We start from the raw sequence: 19,850 nt of genomic DNA, 5'->3' as shown, positions 1-19,850 counted from the left end.
GAAGATACTCACAAAACTCACAAGGCTCGCCTCCACCTCGCCAGATACACTACTAAACGCTCCGCCGCCATCCGTTACACGTGGACTACGACGCCAGTACCTCTGTCGACTATGCGCCTTCGACTTTGCCTTCAACGCCACCCCCTGTCGCCTGCAAGGGCGGCCCAGACGGGGCTACAGATTGAGTGAAGTTTTCAGTGTTAGCCATGGGCGTTCCAGAGCAGCCGGCCCATCTCCATTATCCTAAGGTACAGTCCTGCCCGTGTTCCCTCCACGCCCACGTGTGCGGCGCCCTGTTTTAGTTAGGAATATCCCCAGTGCCCGGCGTGTTCCCTGTTTATCGGTCCGTCTGGTTGCCGCGGGCTTCGCGGAGCTTCGGAGGGCTTGTGTTGGTGGTGAATACATGTGATATATTTACTCATTATAATGTTGGTGCTGAATGTACAACACGAGAAAACTTAATTTTAATCTGAAAAAGTATATTTTTATTAAGAAATTAGACAAAAATAAAGAGCTGGTGACGCCAAATAAAGTCGACGATCCAAGCGTCGGTTAGGTTAGGTTTGGTTAGGTTTGGTTTGGTTAAGTTAGGTTAGGTTAGGTTTGGTTAGGTTTGGTTAAGTTAGGTTAGGCTAGTTTAGGTTAGGTCAGCCTAACCCAACATATCATATTTATTCATTGCTAACGTATTGCCAGGGAGCTTTCTGAAGCTTTGTGAGGCTTGGGTGGCTTGTGGTAATTAGACGGACCCCTGTTTATTATTATTCCCTGTTTATTATTATCCTCATATTCAATTATCATACTGGTTATTATAATTTCGCTACTCATTTGTTTTGCCGCTGATGTGATCCCTGCTGATGATCCAGCAGCTATTTGCTCAGCAGCCTTCGGGCCGGGCACAGCTGCTGATGTACTGGCCGACGGGGATACGCTGCCGATGACCCATGCAGCTGATGGGCCAGCTGAGCGTGCCCCCTGGGGGCCACGCCCAGCCCCCCCCCCCCCCTGGGGCAGCTGCTGATGTTCCGGCTGTTGTGGTCCCAGCCGATGATCCAGCAGCAGATGGCACAGCTGGCGGTGTTCCAGCTGAGCTGCCCCCGGGGCCAAGCACAGCTGCTGATGTCCCGGCTGATGTGGTCCCAGCCGTTGATCCAGCAGCTGATGGCCCTTCCGGTGGTGTTCCAGCTGAGCATGCCCCTGGGGGCCAAGCACAGTTGCTGACATTCCGGCCGATGTGGTCCCGGCCGATGATCCAGCAGCTGATGGCCCAGCTGGTGGTGTTCCAGCTGAGCATGCCCCTGGGGGCTGACGTTCCGGCGGATGTGGTCCCGGCCAATGATCCAGCAGCTGATGGCCCAGCTGGTGGTGTTCCAGGCTGAGCATGCCCCTGGGGGCCAAGCACAGTTGCTGACGTTCCAGCCGTTGTGGTCCCGGTCGATGATCCAGCAGCTGATGGCCAAGCTGGTGGTATTCCAGCTGAGCATGCCCCTGGGGGCCAAGCACAGCTGCTGACGTTCCGGCCGAGGTGGTCCCAGCTGATGATCCAGCAGCTGATGGCCCAGCTGGGGGTGTTCCAGCCGAGCATGCCCCTGGGGGCCAAGCACAGCAGCTGAGGTTCCGGCTGACGTGGTCCCAGCTGATGATCCAGCAGCTGATGGCCCAGCTGGTGGTGTTCCAAGCTGAGCACGCCCCTGGGGGCCAGCTGCTGCCGTGCCGACTGTTGTGGTCCCAGCCGATGAGCCAGCAGCTGCAGGCTCAGCTGACGGTCTTACAGCTGAGCATGCCTTGTATTTAATCATTGTGATTATTGTTAATTAATTGTTTGCAGTTGTTTAATTATTATTTATATGCTGCCGGTGACCCAGCGGCTGAAGGTCCAGCAGAGCAAGCCCATATAATCAACCATTATTATGAGTATTGTCAATTAATTATTAGTAGCTAATAATAGCAGCCGAAGGCTCAGCTGGTGGTGTTGCAGCCGAGCATGCACAGTCACTCTCATTATTTATATACGATTTCTGTTCTTTACATTTGTCATTCTTTATATTCCTTTTTTATTTATGTATTATATATTGTTTGTTGTTTCTCGGGCCAGACCCAGCTGCTGAGGAGCAGGCTGACGTAGTACATGCCGATGATCCAGCAGCTGAGGGCCCAGCTGGTAGTGTTACGGCCACTGGGCGAGGCCCAGCTGTTGGGCCAGCTGGTGGTGTGGCATATGTGCACGACACCGGGGGGCCTAGCCTAGCTCCAGATGTCCCGGCTGACGAGTTTTCAGCCGATGACCCAGCAGCTGAGGCTCCGGAAGGAGGTATCCAGCCGACGATGTCCCAGCTGCTGAAGTTGACATCTAGCGGCATCCATCCGAAGATGCCACAGCTGCAATGGTCCAGCTGCCAAGGCTACAGATGGCGTGTCCCAGCCGAGGATGCCGCAGCTGCAATGGTCCAGCTGCCAAGGCTACAGATGGCGTGTCCCAGCCGAGGAATTTCACGAGAGTAGAAGGGAAGACTGCATTTTCTCTACATTCTTAATAATACTTTTGTTACAGTCTAATTCGTCTTGATGAGCGTAAGTGGTCCCGCAGCTCCCCACTCAGTTATGCTGGGCTTCATTCAATTCTATCCATTCTTGCCTTACGCAACAGGTGTCGCAGCCAGTTATCACCACTCTCGCAGCCTAAGTTGCCAGCAGTACACTTTGATGCGGGTCCCACGCACCCGTGCCTTTGCTTTTCATGTTACCTCTGCACACCAGCTCCTGCCCACCCTTGCTGTTTTAATACTTCCAGATCCACAATAGGACGAGGACGAGGAAAACCTGTGATGATGGACCACAGCTCTCATTGTAACAAGAGAGCAGTACATAGTACATGAACATCATAACAGCATGAACAGGCCACGTGGAGGATGAACAACCCACAGGCGCCAGACAGGCGGCGGCAGACAATGTAAAAGTTACACCTCTGTACAAGTTAGCCATAGAGTCAGGTCAACGGTCATCGAATCACAAAGAGGTCAGAATTGATGCCGTCATGGTAATCTTCAGGGATTAACCCCTAAACAACAAATGCAAAACCCTCATGTTCAGCTGAGGAGCAGCAGATCAGGGGAGTTAGTTGAGTGGGCGCAGCCCAGTAGGAAGGTGGGTGTGGACTCGGGGAAGGAACATCATCTCCCGGAAACGGTGGAACAACATCCGAGTAAGTACGGCTCTCTTGTACTAAAGCACCTCATTCAGTACCCTTGGCCTCTAGTAGGGAATATAGTTAGGGAGTGTCTTATTTAATTAATTCAATAAAGTCATATATTAAGTGTTATTAAATGTGTATTAATGGTTCCTGGTCTTAGTGATATTGGGCCTACCGTCCCCTTTGCCCCAGTGACCTAGTGTTCTTAATTATCCCGTACTCCTCCCCCCGTTCGTCTTCCGTGTTGAGGTGTTAGTATTGGGTGTGTCCCGCCTTATTCTTGTGTACCCTATAGTTCCCAAGTGGTCAGGATTATTCGAGTGTCAGGCCAGGATCCTTGTACCGTTCAATTGTCCCCTACACCTGTCCTGGTAGGTTATTCAATCTGCAAGACCTACGACTCTCACTCCGGTCCCCTGTCCGGTAACTCAGGGTGGTGGCAGCGTCACTCGGTAACTCATACGATAGGTTGTGACTACGATTATCTCTATCTTCCTGTCTCACTCTCCCTCACTAGTGTCTCACTCTCCCTCACTAGTGTCTCACTCTCCCTCGCCCTCACGCGCTCTCGTTCTCCCTCCCTTGGTCTCGTTCTCGCTCTGCCTCACTCTTCCTCTCTCTCTCTCCTCTCTCTCTCCTCTCTCTCTCCTCCCTCTCTCTCTCTCTCTCTTTCTCTCTCTCTCTCTCTCTCTCTCTCTTCTGTTTACTGGTTTACGTCTTCGTATGACGGCCCGAGTGTTAACATCTTACATGATCGATAGCATCTGTTATTACCATAGAAAGAGCGGAGATTGCACGGTTAGCTCAGTGGTAGTAGCGGAGTGCGCGGTCGAGATAGATAAAAGGCGAGATATTACAATGGTGGCAGCGGTGGTGAACATTGTTTTACAGTGTTCAGTCTCACGCGTCTTGTACCGTTCGGTGTAGCTATTAAGTAGTTTTAAGCGGTGTTTCTGTTCAAATTATCGCGATTGACTGATTTACTCCAATTGAACGCGATAATCTGAGGTGTACTGGTATTGTACAGCATGCTAGTGTGGACTAGTGTGTCAGTTGACTCACGTCTAGGGACGCCTGGCGTTTGAAGTCTGGTCACAGGAGTGGCAAAAGTTTTGAGTTGTTGACCGGCGAAGAAGCTAGGGAAACACTCTGGGTCACGTGATGTGGCTGTAGGTTTAAGGAGTAAGAGTAACTATTAGTTAAGCTCATACGAGCAGTAATTACAGTTTCCCGATAGGAAGTACAAATAGTTTCTATCAGTGAATTATTGTTAATGAATAGTGTGTGGGAAATTGTGTATTGGTATCGCGTAGGAGAAGTTGTCTCAACGCGGTGAAAGTAATATCGATTATTATCTGTCATAAGAGCAGGCAGATTGAAAAGTAATTACGTTTTTTTTTGTTTTAGAAGTGACATTGAAATTACCATCCTTGTTAAGTAAAGGGGCTAGTTATAACGACGTTGTGAGTTTTTGTCTTGTTCTCAGTGAATCATTGTTTGTTCCAAAGATTTTTTTTTTAATTTTTTTTTTTCAACATTTTTGGGTCAGCGCTAGTCCGGTGAACTAGTCGTTCAGACGTAGTTTATTGGCATCATGAGTTCAGATAGGGCTTTAAGGAGTCAGGGAGGGCTTAGCCAACAGAACCTTCTAGCAATACAGCCGAGACAGGCTATCCAAGTGGATAGCACGGTTCAAGAGTCAGGTGACGACCCGCAAGGTGCAGGTGATGGGGTCACATCAGGTCACATGCTGGGTAGCCGTCCTTTGTCCACCCCTGATACTCAGCAGCCTAATGACATCACCCCTCCCCCACTTCCTCCCAGACCGACCTCCCAACCCAACACCCCAGGGGCGCGGCGGCCTGCACCTTCCCCACATACTCCTCCCCAACCACCCCCCCTCCCACCTTACCCATCCTCAGAAATTAGGAAGCGCCTCTCTGAACCCCTATATGTGAACCTTACGGCAGGGCGCTTACATACGCCTACCCAGGGGTCCACCCAGGGGTCCGGTCAGGTGACTGTCCCCACCAATACCACCCCACCTCTCCCCCCTCGCAACCCCAACCTTGGTCAGACGACCAAACCCTCTTCTACCATCTCATGCCTTGCCCAGAACCAACCCCTAGAATCCCCTACCTCACACCATCACCCCACCCAACCCCCCCCCCCACCTGACCATCACTATAACCCTACCTTACACCAACCCTTCCCTCCCCATTACCAACCCTTCCCTAACCACTTGCCAACATCTACACTCCATGCCCCCTGCGTCTCATGGTATGCGTCAGCCCCCATTTTCATCATTCTCATTGCCTAGACCAGTGTTACCCAAACTAATTTGCAAAGAATTACCAACAAATATAGTGGAACGTAACCGGAAAATAGACGACTGGCTAGGGCAAGTAGGTTCATGTTTGTCAGCTGCCCAGGATGACTGGGTGAAAATTAATTTAGCAGCAGGAGCGTGTATAGACCCTAATGGTTCAATAATGCGTTTCAATAAGAGTTTCAATATTTGCAAACATGGCCAGAGTTTGTGTCAGCAATTAAGAGACGATATAAAGAGAAAATAACAGAGGAAACAGCTAATAGGTATTTAGCTAGTTTAAAACGAGGCTCAAACGAAACTCTCAAAGACTTTGGAACTGGCATATTGCGTAGAGTGCGTGACTTGAGGCATGAATTAGGATACGATGACCTGAGAATTAGTCAGAAGGCTAAACAACTGTTGTGTATGTCAATCCCCGGGACACTTGGAGCTCACGTTTCAGGCTGCAAGTGTAACGATGGATTACTACAGCTTAATAGAGTACGCTACGGACTTACAGAACATTCAGGGGCAGTGTAAGGATACAACTGAAACTAGACAATCCTCTTATGTCCAAGCGGTAGATATGAACAATTCACATCGTGTTAAGGAGAGTGTAGGTAACTCTTCTAGTAACCAGAGGGGAGGGCACCATAGAGCTGGTCCGCCTCCTCACTGGTACTACACTTATGACCCCAGGTGTTGGAGTTGTGGCGGACGAGGCCACAAACGAGAGGACTGCCCCAATAGTAAGGAGGAATTATGAGATAAGGCCCCCAAGGAGGAAGGGCGGCCCACTTTTGAAGTGAGGGTGTGCGGGAAGAGGTTGACTGCATTCCTGGACACTAGTAGTCAGGTAACCATCATTAAGATGGACTCATTTAGGACCTTCAGTCAGGTGCGCCTTAAGGAAGGGGGTGCACAATTAACAGCTGTCAATGGTCAACACTTTGACGTTCTGGGAAAATGTATTTTAACTTTTAACATTGAAAAAGATAAACCTTGTATCCATGAGTGTACTGTGGTGGATAATGTAACATTCCCTGGTGATATATTGTTAGGCATGGATTTTCTGAGACGATTTACATATTCTTTGACATCGGAGAAGGGAGCAAGACACAGTAGGCTACAGTTGGGATCTGTGTCTTTCCCAGTAAAGTTAACTTGATCACCCTCCCATAATTGCTTCAATTCAACGAGCACCTAAATATGTAAACCTTCCTAAACAATTGTTCAAGTCTCTTCAAGACCCTGACAAGAAAACATGTAGACTACATGCTGTACACAGACAAGTATGTCCACCACGGTCATTTAAGTTTATTAAAGTCGCCGTAGGAAGAAACATTCAACCCGGAAGTACCCTTCAGGTAGCTGGCAGAATTGATAAGTTGATGATACCATATACTCTGGTATCTGTACATGACAAAGGTGCGATAATACCAGTGGTCAACCTCTCTCACAAACCTTATCGCTTTAGGGTAGGCGATAGTCTGACACAAGGAATTGTGGTAAATTTAAAAGAAATAATAGAGTCAGATACCACACAAACATCGACTGTAACAGCGCAATGTAGCGCATTGAACGTAAGAGACGAGGAGTCACACAGTAAGATCGGTAAAGAAACCCCGTTATCTCCTCAAGATAAGGAAATGGTGGACAAATTAATAACTGCTCTAGATTTGACTCATATGTCACCTGCTGAACGTAAACAGGTACGGGAAGTCCTCCGTAAATTTCCTAGGTTATTTGCGACCGAGGATGAGGAAATAGGCTACCTGTCCTCAAGTCGAACACACCATTCCAACAGGTGATAATCCTCCGGTCCAAACACGTCAATGGAGACTCCCAGAGCAGGCGAAACAACTTATTAGAGATGAGTGTAGAAAGATGGTGAGACAGGGCGTTATAGAAGAGAGCACGTCACCGTGGCTTTCCCCAGTAGTGCTAGTACGCAAACCTGATGGTAGTTACAGGTTCTGTGTAGATTACCGTAAAGTGAACGAAGTGACAACAGCGGACGCTTATCCTCTGCCTCTCATTCAGGAAATCATAGACCAGTTTGGCACAGCTAAGTACTTCTCGACACTTGACGCAAAGTCAGCGTATTGGGCCATACCAGTTGCAAGGCAAGACAGAGAAAAAACAGCATTTTCGGATGGTGTTAGGACTTACCATTTCAAGCGTATGCCATTTGGATTAAAAACAGCTCCTTCATCTTTTCAGAGGGCGATAAATTATATTCTAAGCCCTGTTCTTGGTAGGCACTCATTGGCGTACCTTGATGATGTTGTAGTGTACTCTAGAACTTTTGATGAACACCTCCATGATTTGACAGAGACCTTGTCGCTGTTGAACAAGGCGGGGTTCAAATTGAACGCCCAAAAGTGTACCCTGGCGGCTCAGAAATTCAAGTTTCTGGGTTTTCAGGTAAGCACAGATGGAATACGCCCTGACCCGGACTCTTGTCGCGCCTTTGCTGAAATGCCAACACCAAAGACAGCAAAGGACGTGAGAAGATTTCTGGGAGCAGCTGGGTATTTCCGTCGACACATAGAAGGTTTTGCGAGAACGTCAGCTTCACTGACGAATCTCACTAAGAAAAATGTTAAGTTTGTATGGACCCGAGAGCATGAGGAGGCTTTTGAGAAGTTAAAATCACAATGGAGTACTACTCCAGTTTTAGCCATTCCTAACTTTGAGAAAGATTGGGAAGTCCACACTGATGCAAGCGGCATTGCCATAGGTGGCTGTTTAATTCAGCGTGACTCGGAGAACAACCCGCACCCGGTAGCTTACTTTAGTAGGAAAGTGAAAGGACCGGAAGTAAGGTACTCAGCCACTGACAAGGAAGCTTTAGCTGTAGTAGAGAGTGTAAGGTATTTTGAGCCTTATTTGTTTCAGCGCCACTTCGTAATTTATACTGATCATCGAGCATTGACCCACATTTTTAAGAAAAAGACACGTTGCCCGAGAATGACAAGGTGGGGTCACGAACTGTCAGCACACTCGTTTCAGATATTGTATAAGCCTGGTCCATCTCATGTTGTTCCTGATGCGTTAAGTAGGAACATTGCCACCATCAATATGAATGTAAACATTGAAACGATTGCGAGCGATAAAATGAGAGAACTTCAGATGAAGGAACAGCGATGGAAGGAAATTATTGAACATCTGGAAGGTGGGAAATATCCTTCGAGAAAACAAAGTACCTCTTTAAATGACTTTGCACTCAAAGAAGGAGTGTTGTATCATGTAAATGCCCAGAAAGACAGGGCGTTGTTTCAGCTAGTTATCCCTGACGCATTAAAGCCTTCAGCATTAAAACTTGGGCATGCGTCAAAGATTGCAGGTCACCCGGGAGTGTACAAAACTTACACAAAGGCCAAGTCATTATTTTATTTCCCAGGGTTATTATCACATGTAATTAAGTACGTCAGGTCATGTGGGAACTGTCAACGACGCAAAGGTACTCCTAAAGTACAAGCCCCACTCCAGGAATTCTCAGAGATAGCAGAACCCTTGGATCGGGTGGGGGCTGATTTAATTGATTTACATAGTAGCAATTCAGGCAACAGATATGCGCTAGTTCTAGTGGACCATCTGTCCAGGTATACCACTCTAGTAGCCCTCCCCAGGAAAGACACCCAAACAGTGGCAGGTGCATTTTTAGCTAGGTTTGTTACTGTGTTCGGTCCGCCTAAAGTTCTAGTATCTGACAGGGGACAGGAGTTTATTGGTAGCTTATTTCAGGAAGTATGTAAACTCTTAGAAACAACAACTGCGCTAACAACAGCATACCATCCCCAGACGAACGGCATGGTGGAACGAACTAATAGAACGGTGAAGGATATGCTTGCCATTTTAGCAGAGAATGACCCGGCCACTTGGGATGAACAGTTGCCCTTTGTTCAGTTTGCACTAAACACCGCAGTGCACCAGTCAATAAATACTCAACCACTCTTGCTGTTTACTGGACACTCGTGTAATTTTGCGTCAGGTCTGCTTAACAGACATACTATTAGTTATGGAGAGGATTATCCTTCAGAAATCCTCACCAAGATGAAGAATGCATGGAGGATAGCAGCTGAAGCATCAAAGAAAGCAAGAACACGGTATGCCCATTATTATGATAAGCAGGTACAACCATTAAGAGTGAAAGAGGGAAGCCTAGTGATGCGGTTGAATGAGTCAGCGCCCGCCAATCAGAGTAGGAAGTTAGCAGCTAGATGGCGAGGCCCTTATAGAGTTATTAAGAAACTAGGCCCAGTAAATTTCATAATCAAGGGTATATTTGAAGACCAGGTTGAAAGAACCATCCATATAAATAAATTGAAACTTTATGTAGCAAGGGAAGAACTGGAATTACCTTCAGTAATTCCAGTCCCCGAGAGAGTGGAGGGAATGGTTATTCCTGATGCTCAATCGGAGGAGGATGATGACATCCTATCATCCTTACTTAGTAGCCAAGTTAGGCCTGGTCATCCTATGGTCACCAGATCTCGAGCGCACAGTAACTGAGTTCAGCTGTCATCTGAGTTATAGGTAGAGGCAAAGAATTGTACTGTAGGTGCTTAGTCAAGAGTGACGTACCTTTACCTACCCTGGAGGAGTTATCTTTCTTAAAACCTCCAGGGCAGATCCAGGTCTCCACCAGATATGAGTTATGAATGTTTCTTTTCCCAGGTCTGCTCACATTTCCACACTGTCGGCCATATCCCATCTCTACAACTGAGGCCAGAGTAGCATGTCACCGCTATTGTCTGGCGGGAACCAGGTTTAGTTCCCGAGGGACAGGACGGGTCACACTACATCACCCCCTCCATCCCTCTCCCCCCACCCTTGTTAGTGGTACCTGCCATGGTGGGGGCGGCTACAAGTCAAGGTCACGGCCAACACCTCATCACTTAATGAGGTTATGGAACTGCCAACACTAGCTGTCATCTGGAGGACTGATTCAACATATCAGACGAGACATTAATGAGGTCACCTGCCTTGCTATACAGAACACCGGTGACCGGAAATGAACAGCCAAGAACAACGGAGTGGATTGGGCAACGGTTGCGGGATTACACAAGGTCTTGCCCACTCCTGAGGTTTCTGATGCGCCGAGCAACAAGATGTGAAACTTGGTGGCTACGTAAGAACAGCACGTTCCCTCTAGAGTGTGCATGATACGCCAACGCGGATGCACGATTTGCATCTTGGGCCTACAATCATGTGCATGATGGGATAACGAAGAAAGTCGTAAAGGCCTAGTACGACGTAGCAGAAGAAACACCTGTAAGTGGATGGAACCCAAGAGCTGGAGCCGGGACCCGAGGGTTCTGCCGCCACGCCCACCCCGCCTCAACGAACTGGAGCTGTTCACTCATCAAGCAAGACCTCGTCTGGTGTCAACGTCTCAGTACTCCCAGGAAGTCAACATGTATGCGGCAGGCAGAACATCGCCAGCAGACGTTCAGCAGGCGACAACATCTTACAAGAGGATGGAACCCAGGTACGCCAGAGTTCCCCCAGTGACCGGACAGCAAGTCAATCATCGCTGTCAACACCGACGTCATCGCCTCGTCGACGACCCGGAAGGATGGACCAGCAGCGCGGATGTACTGCGGATTGTGGACTAGTTCAGTGGAAGACTCTAGTCAAGAGGGGAGTGGATCTCTTCTCACAACAACTGAGGCCAGCTGAAGAACATCGTTGGTGAAGAACATGACGCATCGTTGCAGAACTACAGCAAGAATACAGCAATGGGCGAGTCAACAACATCGGGACAACGGACTCGTCGGGAATAAAGACTTTGTTAATTTGTATATACAATATATATGTAATTTTTTTTAAGTTCAGAAAACTTGGAGTTCACCGTTACAGAGAAAATGTTATGAATGACAATTTTTGTGTAGACTCTGGTGAACTGGGGAACCAGCGGAAAGATGGTTCCAGTATAAATTTAATTGTTTGTCATAAATTGTGTTAATTTTTGTTTCTCAAATTAATGTTGATTTGTCATCTAAGAGGTTAGCTGGGTTGCCATGCAGGTATGGTCAGCCTGGATTTTGAGTTACCATGGTAACTGTTATTGTTGAGAGTTTTTATAAATATTTCTCGACTGTGAGATGTGTATATTTAGATAGGGTAGCTATTTTTTTTTTCGAGGCATGTGCTAGTTCCTTTGTGGTCTGGGATAAGAAAAGCCATGTTCGAGTTCCTCGCCCACGGTTTTTCTTAAACCGGGACATTGGGGGATATGTAACAAGAGAGCAGTACATAGTACATGAACATCATAACAGCATGAACAGGCCACGTGGAGGATGAACAAACCACGGGCGCCAGACAGGCGGCGGCAGACAATGTAAAAGTTACACCTGTACAAGTTAGCCATAGTCAGGTCAACGGTCATCGAATCACAAAGAGGTCAGAAGTTGATGCCGTCATGGATAATCTTCAGGGATTAACCCCTAAACAACAAATGCAAAACCCTCATGTTCAGCTGAGGAGCAGCAGATCAGGGGAGTTAGTTGAGTGGGCGCAGCCCAGTAGGAAGGTGGGTGTGGACTCGGGGAAGGAACATCATCTCCCGGAAACGGTGGAACAACATACGAGTAAGTACGGCTCTCTTGTACTAAAGCACCTCATTCAGTACCCTTGGCCTCTAGTAGGGAATATAGTTAGGGAGTGTCTTATTTAATTAATTCAATAAAGTCATATATTAAGTGTTATTAAATGTGTATTAATGGTTCCTGGTCTTAGTGATATTGGGCCTACCGTCCCCTTTGCCCCAGTGACCTAGTGTTCTTAATTATCCCGTACTCCTTCCCCCGTTCGTCTTCCGTGTTGAGGTGTTAGTATTGGGTGTGTCCCGCCTTATTCTTGTGTACCCTATAGTTCCCAAGTGGTCAGGATTATTCGAGTGTCAGGCCAGGATCCTTGTACCGTTCAATTGTCCCCTACACCTGTCCTGGTAGGTTATTCAATCTGCAAGACCTACGACTCTCACTCCGGTCCCCTGTCCGGTAACTCAGGGTGGTGGCAGCGTCACTCGGTAACTCATACGATAGGTTGTGACTACGATTATCTCTATCTTCCTGTCTCACTCTCCCTCACTAGTGTCTCACTCTCCCTCGCCCTCACGCGCTCTCGTTCTCCCTCCCTTGGTCTCGTTCTCGCTCTGCCTCACTCTTCCTCGCTCTGCCTCACTCTTCCTCGCTCTGCCTCACTCTTCCTCGCTCTGCCTCACTCTTCCTCGCTCTGCCTCACTCTTCCTCGCTCTGCCTCACTCTTCCTCGCTCTGCCTCACTCTTCCTCGCTCTGCCTCACTCTTCCTCTCTCTCTCCTCTCTCTCTCCTCTCTCTCTCCTCTCTCTCTCCTCTCTCTCTCTCCTCTCTCTCTCCTCTCTCTCTCTCCTCTCTCTCTCTCCTCTCTCTCTCTCCTCTCTCTCTCTCCTCTCTCTCTCTCCTCTCTCTCTCTCCTCTCTCTCTCTCTCTCTCTCCTCTCTCTCTCTCTCTCTCTCTCTCTCTCTCTCTCTCTCTCTCTCTCTCTCTCTCTCTCTCTCTCTCTCTCTCTCTCTCTCTCTCTCTCTCTCTCTCTCTCTCTCTCTCTCTCTCTCTCTCTCTCTCTCTCTCTCTCTCTCTCTCTCTCTCTCTCTCTCTCTCTCTCTCTCTCTCTCTCTCTCTCTCTCTCTCTCTCTCTCTCTCTCTCTCTCTCCTCTCTCCCTCTCTCTCTCTCTCTCTCTCTCTCTCTCTCTCTCTCTCTCTCTCTCTCTCTCTCTCTCTCTCTCTCTCTCTCTCTCTCTCTCTCTCTCTCTCTCTCTCTCTCTCTCCTGTTTACTGGTTTACGTCTTCGTATGACGGCCCGAGTGTTAACATCTTACATGATCGATAGCATCTGTTATTACCATAGAAAGAGCGGAGATTGCACGGTTAGCTCAGTGGTAGTAGCGGAGTGCGCGGTCGAGATAGATAAAAGGCGAGATATTACATCATGCCCAACGTGCGAGGTATCCTGGGAGGTGACCGACACGCTTCTAAGCGGACACCCCCACTCCACACCCGCGGGGCTCACCACAGCGACAATGACCGACACGGGGTCAACCCTGGGGAGTCGGCCTCGGAGTGGACAGCATTCACATTCCCACACCCGCCCTGGGGCCAGCCTTCCAGGCCTGGTCTCTGTGAGGGCAGGCTACTACGACGAAGATATAACCGGGATCGCCCAGTCATTCGCCATGGTGGAAAGCGCTCCCTGCTTGGAGTACAAACCCGGCAGTAGGTCCTTATCCCAGGGCACAGTCGGTGGGCCAACCCGCCTCTCTGCTCCACGGCTCATCAAGTTGGAGCTCCATCGGCCTACCAAGCGAGCTGCGTCTGTTAGCAGCATCTGTCTAGTAGACCCGGATTGGTACCTTTTTCAGTCAGGAAAAGCTGATTATTTTTTAATGGCCTCTCCGGGCGTACGGGCACGCGCTTACGGCCATGGTAGCGAGATGTCATGTTCCTACTTATAGCAGCCAGCTTCCGCTCGCCCTTCGAGGGTGGAGGTTCCGCGGCGCTGGCCTTCACGGGATTGGGGGTGCTCCGACGGAACCCGGAGCCAAGTGATAAGCCAAGAATACGAGATCTCTCTTCATTGTATTTGATTTAATCATTATAACGGCTATCCAATAATTTTATTTTTGTATAATAATTTATGGTTTTTCACTAATCATTATTAGTCACCATAATTAATTCCACTTTAATCATCTATTTATTCGTTATAATGAGCTACTAGGCTTCATTTAAGGATTATCAATTATTAAATCATTAATTATGACTATTATTAATTAATTATTTGTTTAAATAATTAATTATAATTATTATTATAAAATAAACAAGTCCCCCACTCAGTGAGCGTTTTCTTCCAACCGCAGAAATCTTCATTATTGGACAGGAGTATTGGTTGCTTATTTAAAACCTTTTTTTATCTCATTATTTGTGAAATAGTGCTCCATGTTTTCTTAATGATGCCCTTTATATGGGAAAATTTATTTTCGTAGTATTTAATTTTGGCTCTCCTAATTATTTTAGATAGCACTGATGAGTAATTCTTTGAAAATTCTTTGGGGACGATTCCTGACCTATACTTCTTCTCAAGGTCATGTTTTTTATTAATACAGGTCATGTACAAGTACGAGCGTCGGGTCAGGTACGAGTGTCGGGTCAGGCACCCAACAGAGTCTCGGGAGCCGGTCGGCCGAGCAGACAGCACGCTGGACTTGTGATCCTGTGGTCCTGGGATCGATCCCAGGCGCCGTCGAGAAACATTGGGCAGAGTTTCTTTCACCCTATGCCCCTGTTACCTAGCAGTAAAATAGGTACCTGGGTGTTAGTCAGCTGTTACGGGCTGCTTCCTGGGGACACTAGCCTGGTCGAGGACCGGGCTGCGGGGACACTAAAAAGCCCTGAAATCATCTCAAGATAACCTCAAGATAGGCACGAGCATCGTGTCAGGTACAAGCGTCGGGTCAGGTACGAGTGTCGGATCAGGTACTAGTGTCGGATCAGGTACGAGCGTCGGGTCAGGTACTAGCGTCGTGTCAGGTACGAGCGTCACATCAGGTACGAGCGTTGAGTCAGGTACATGCGTCGGGTCAGTACAAGCGTCGGGTCAGGTACATGCATCGGGTCAGGTACAAGCATTGGGTCAGGTACGAGCGTCGGGTCAGGTACATGCGTCGAGTTAGATACAACCGTCGGGTCAGGTACAAGTTTTGGATCAGGTAAAAGCCTCGGGTTAGATACAAGAATGGGGCCGGCTACTAGCATCGGGTCAGGTACGAGCGTCAGGTCAGGTACGGGTGTCAGGATAGGTACGAGCATCGTGTCGGGTACAAGGGTCTGGTTTGGTACGAGCCTCGAGTCAGGTCAGAGCGTCGGGTCAAGTACGAGCGTCGGGTTAGGCACGAGCATTGGGTCAAGTACGAGCGTCAGGTCAGGTACGAGCATCGGGTCAGGTACAAGTGTCGGGTCAGGTACAAGCGTCAGGTCAGGTACAATCGTCGGGACAAGTGCATGCGTCGGGTCAGGTACATGCGTCGGGTCAGGTACGACCTTCGGGTTAGGTACATGCGTCGGGTCAGGTACGAGTATCGGGTAATCTTGAGATCTTCTTGAGATGATTTTGGGGCTTAGTGTCCCCGTGGCCCGGTCCTCCACCAGGCCTCCACCCCCAGGAAGCAGCCCGTAGCAGCTGTCTAACTCCCAGGAACCTATTTACTGCTAGGTAAAAGGCGCAACAAGGTGAAAGAAACATTTTGCCTATTTGTCTCCGCCTCCACCGGTATTCGAACCTGGAACCTCAGGACTTCGGACAGGAATCCGAAGTGCTCTCCACCCAGCTGTCAGGCGCCCTTAAGGTATGAGCGTCGGGTCAATTACGAGCGTCGGGTCAGGTACGAGCGTCGGGTTAGGTACGAGCATCGGGTTAGGTACGAGCATCGGGTCAGGTACGAGTATCGGGTCATGTATAAGCATCTGGTCAGATACTAACGTTGGGTTAGGTACGAGCGTCTGGTTAGATACAAGCGTCGGGTCAGGTACGGGCATCAGTAAAAGTAGAAGCATCGGGTCAGGAACAAGCGTAAAGTTAAGAACGAGCCTCGAGTCAGGTACGAGCGTCGGATCAGGTACGAGTGTCAGGTTAGGTACGAGCTTCGGGTCAAGTATGAGCGTCGGGTCAGGTACAAGTGTCTGGTTAGGTACAAGCATCGGGTTCGGTTCATGTGTCGGGTCAGGTACGAGTATCAGGTTAGGTAAAACTGTTGGGTCAGGTACAAGCGTCGGGTCAGGCACATACATGCATCGGATCAGGTATAAGCGTCGAGTTAGGTACATGCGCCAGGTCAGGTATGAGCGTCGGGTCAGGTACATGCGTCGGGTCAGATACAACCATCGGGTCAGGTACAAGTGTCATGTCAGGTACAAGCGTCGGGTCAGGCACAAGCGTCGGGTCAGTTACAAGCGTCAGGTCAGGTACGAGCATCGGGTCAGATATTAGCGTCGGGTCAGGTACGAGCGTCTGGTCAGGTACGAACGTCGGGTAAGGTACAAGCATTGGGTCAGATACTAGCGTAGGATCAGGTACGAGCGTCGGGTCATGTACGAGCGTCGTGTCAGGTACATGCGACGAGTCAGGTAGATGCGTATTGTTAAGTATAAGCGTCGGGTCAGGTACGATCGTTGGGTCAGGTAAGAGCGTCGGGTTCAGTATGAGCGTCGGGGGTCAGGTACTAGTGTCGGGTCAGGTACGAGCGTCAGATTAGATACATGTGTCGGGTCAGACACAAGCATCGGGTTAGGTACGAGCGTCCGATCAGGTACCAGCGTCGGGTTAGGTACAAGTGTTGGGTCAGGTACTAGTGTTGGGTCAGGTACGAGCATCGGGTCAAGTACGAGCATTGGGTCAGGTACAAGCGTCGGGTCAGGTACTTCCGTCGTGTCAGATACAACCGTTGGGTCAGGTACGAGCGTCGGGTCGGGTATGAGCGTCGGGTTAGGTACGACTGTCGGGTAGGTACGTTCATCGGGTCAGGTGCGACCTTCGGTTTAGATATGAGCATCAGTTCAGGTACTAGCGTCGGGTCAGGTGCAAGTGTTGGGTCAGGTACAAGCATCTTGTCAGGTACATGCGTTGAGTCAGGTACGAGCGTCGGGTCAGGTGCATGCGTCGGGTCAGATACGAGCGTCGGGTTAGGTACGAGCATCGGGTTAGGTACGAGCATCGGGTCAGGTACGAGTATCGGGTCATGTATAAGCATCTGGTCAGATACTAACGTTGGGTTAGGTACGAGCGTCTGGTTAGATACGAGCGTCGGGTCAGGAACGGGCTTCAGGATAAGTACAAGCATCGGGTCAGCAACAAGCGTAAAGTTAAGAACGAGCCTCGAGTCAGGTACGAGCGTCGGACCAGGTACGAGTGTCGGGTTAGGTACGAGCTTCGGGTCAAGTATGAGCGTCGGGTCAGGTACAAGTGTCGGGTTAGGTACAAGCATCGGGTTAGGTTCGAGTGTCGGGTCAGGTACAAGCGTCGTGTCAGGCACAAGCGTCGGGTCAGTTACAAGCGTCAGGTCAGGTACGAGCATCGGGTCAGATATTAGCGTCGGGTCAGGTACGAGCGTCTGGTCAGGTACGAACGTCGGGTAAGGTACAAGCATTGGGTCAGATACTAGCGTAGGGTCAGGTACGAGCGTCGGGTCATGTACGAGCGTCGTGTCAGGTACATGCGACGAGTCAGGTAGATGCGTATTGTTAAGTACAAGCGTCGGGTCAGGTACTTCCGTCGTGTCAGATACAACCGTTGGGTCAGGTACGAGCGTCGGGTCGGGTATGAGCGTCGGGTTAGGTACGACCGTCGGGTAGGTACGAGCATCTGGTCAGGTACGACCTTCGGTTTAGATATGAGCGTCAGTTCAGGTACTAGCGTCGGGTCAGGTACAAGCGTCGGGTCAGGTACAAGCATCGTGTCAGGTACATGCGTTGAGTCAGGTACGAGCGTCGGGTCAGGTGCATGCGTCGGGTCAGATACAACCATCGAGTCAGGTACAAGTATTGGGTCAGGTACAAGCTTCGGGTTAGGTACAAACATCGGGTCAGGTACGAGCGTCAGGTCAGCTACGGGTGTTGGGATAGGTACGAGCATCTGGTCAGGTACAAGCGTCGGGTTAGGTACGCGCCTCGAGTCAGGTACGAGCGTCGGGTCAAGTACAAGCATCGGGTTAAGTACGATCGTCGGGTCAAGTATGAACGTCGGGTCAGGTACGAGCGTCGGGTCAGGTACGAGCGTCAGGTCAGGTACGGGTGTCAGGATAGGTACGAGCATCGTGTCGGGTACAAGGGTCTGGTTTGGTACGAGCCTCGAGTCAGGTAAGAGCGTCGGGTCAAGTACGAGCGTCGGGTTAGGCACGAGCATTGGGTCAAGTACGAGCGTCAGGTCAGGTACGAGCATCGGGTCAGGTACAAGTGTCGGGTCAGGTACAAGCGTCAGGTCAGGTACAATCGTCGGGACAAGTGCATGCGTCGGGTCAGGTACATGCGTCGGGTCAGGTACGACCTTCGGGTTAGGTACATGCGTCGGGTCAGGTACGAGTATCGGGTAATCTTGAGATCTTCTTGAGATGATTTTGGGGCTTAGTGTCCCCGTGGCCCGGTCCTCCACCAGGCCTCCACCCCCAGGAAGCAGCCCGTAGCAGCTGTCTAACTCCCAGGAACCTATTTACTGCTAGGTAAAAGGCGCAACAAGGTGAAAGAAACATTTTGCCTATTTGTCTCCGCCTCCACCGGTATTCGAACGTGGAACCTCAGGACTTCGGACAGGAATCCGAAGTGCTCTCCACCCAGCTGTCAGGCGCCCTTAAGGTATGAGCGTCGGGTCAATTACGAGCGTCGGGTCAGGTACGAGCGTCGGGTTAGGTACGAGCATCGGGTTAGGTACGAGCATCGGGTCAGGTACGAGTATCGGGTCATGTATAAGCATCTGGTCAGATACTAACGTTGGGTTAGGTACGAGCGTCTGGTTAGATACAAGCGTCGGGTCAGGTACGGGCATCAGTAAAAGTAGAAGCATCGGGTCAGGAACAAGCGTAAAGTTAAGAACGAGCCTCGAGTCAGGTACGAGCGTCGGATCAGGTACGAGTGTCAGGTTAGGTACGAGCTTCGGGTCAAGTATGAGCGTCGGGTCAGGTACAAGTGTCTGGTTAGGTACAAGCATCGGGTTCGGTTCATGTGTCGGGTCAGGTACGAGTAATCAGGTTAGGTAAAACTGTTGGGTCAGGTACAAGCGTCGGGTCAGGCACATACATGCATCGGATCAGGTATAAGCGTCGAGTTAGGTACATGCGCCAGGTCAGGTATGAGCGTCGGGTCAGGTACATGCGTCGGGTCAGATACAACCATCGGGTCAGGTACAAGTGTCATGTCAGGTACAAGCGTCGGGTCAGGCACAAGCGTCGGGTCAGTTACAAGCGTCAGGTCAGGTACGAGCATCGGGTCAGATATTAGCGTCGGGTCAGGTACGAGCGTCTGGTCAGGTACGAACGTCGGGTAAGGTACAAGCATTGGGTCAGATACTAGCGTAGGATCAGGTACGAGCGTCGGGTCATGTACGAGCGTCGTGTCAGGTACATGCGACGAGTCAGGTAGATGCGTATTGTTAAGTATAAGCGTCGGGTCAGGTACGATCGTTGGGTCAGGTAAGAGCGTCGGGTTCAGTATGAGCGTCGGGGGTCAGGTACTAGTGTCGGGTTTGGTACAGGTGTCGGGTCAGGTACGAGCGTCAGATTAGATACATGTGTCGGGTCAGACACAAGCATCGGGTTAGGTA

General features: G+C 49.7%; 2 protein-coding genes across 2 annotated transcripts; both read right to left on the bottom strand.

Moving 5' to 3' along the window:
- Nucleotides 1-16,887: 16,887 nt before the first annotated feature.
- Nucleotides 16,888-17,685, bottom strand: LOC123768016 (soluble scavenger receptor cysteine-rich domain-containing protein SSC5D-like). Its single transcript, XM_045758274.2, has one exon. The coding sequence runs from the start codon at nt 17,683-17,685 to the stop codon at nt 16,888-16,890; it is 798 nt and encodes a 265-aa protein (XP_045614230.2).
- An 11-nt stretch (nt 17,686-17,696) lies between these two features.
- LOC123768015 (soluble scavenger receptor cysteine-rich domain-containing protein SSC5D-like) lies at nt 17,697-19,585 on the bottom strand. Its single transcript, XM_045758273.2, has 2 exons — nt 19,328-19,585; nt 17,697-18,581 (listed from the first exon to the last, which is right to left on the bottom strand). Exons 1-2 carry the CDS (start codon nt 19,583-19,585, stop codon nt 17,697-17,699), a joined length of 1,143 nt encoding a protein of 380 aa, XP_045614229.2.
- Nucleotides 19,586-19,850: the final 265 nt, after the last annotated feature.

This window comes from Procambarus clarkii, chromosome 58 (genome assembly GCF_040958095.1).
Source record: "Procambarus clarkii isolate CNS0578487 chromosome 58, FALCON_Pclarkii_2.0, whole genome shotgun sequence".
In the NCBI taxonomy this organism is placed as follows: Eukaryota; Metazoa; Arthropoda; class Malacostraca; order Decapoda; family Cambaridae; genus Procambarus; species Procambarus clarkii.
The sequence above is the reverse complement of the archived record's forward strand: the minus strand, read 5'-3'. Positions and strand labels throughout refer to the sequence as shown.

Bases quoted from the DNA above. Each gene is read 5' to 3' on its own strand.
- LOC123768016 (XM_045758274.2), bottom strand. From the start codon at position 17,685: ATGCTTGTACCTTACCCGACGTTCGTACCTGACCAGACGCTCGTACCT.
- LOC123768015 (XM_045758273.2), bottom strand. From the start codon at position 19,585: ATGCTTGTACCTTACCCGACGTTCGTACCTGACCAGACGCTCGTACCT. The intron at 18,582-19,327 runs GTATGTGCCTGA...CCTAACCCGAAG, and splicing joins TTATACCTGATCCGATGCAT to GTCGTACCTGACCCGACGCA.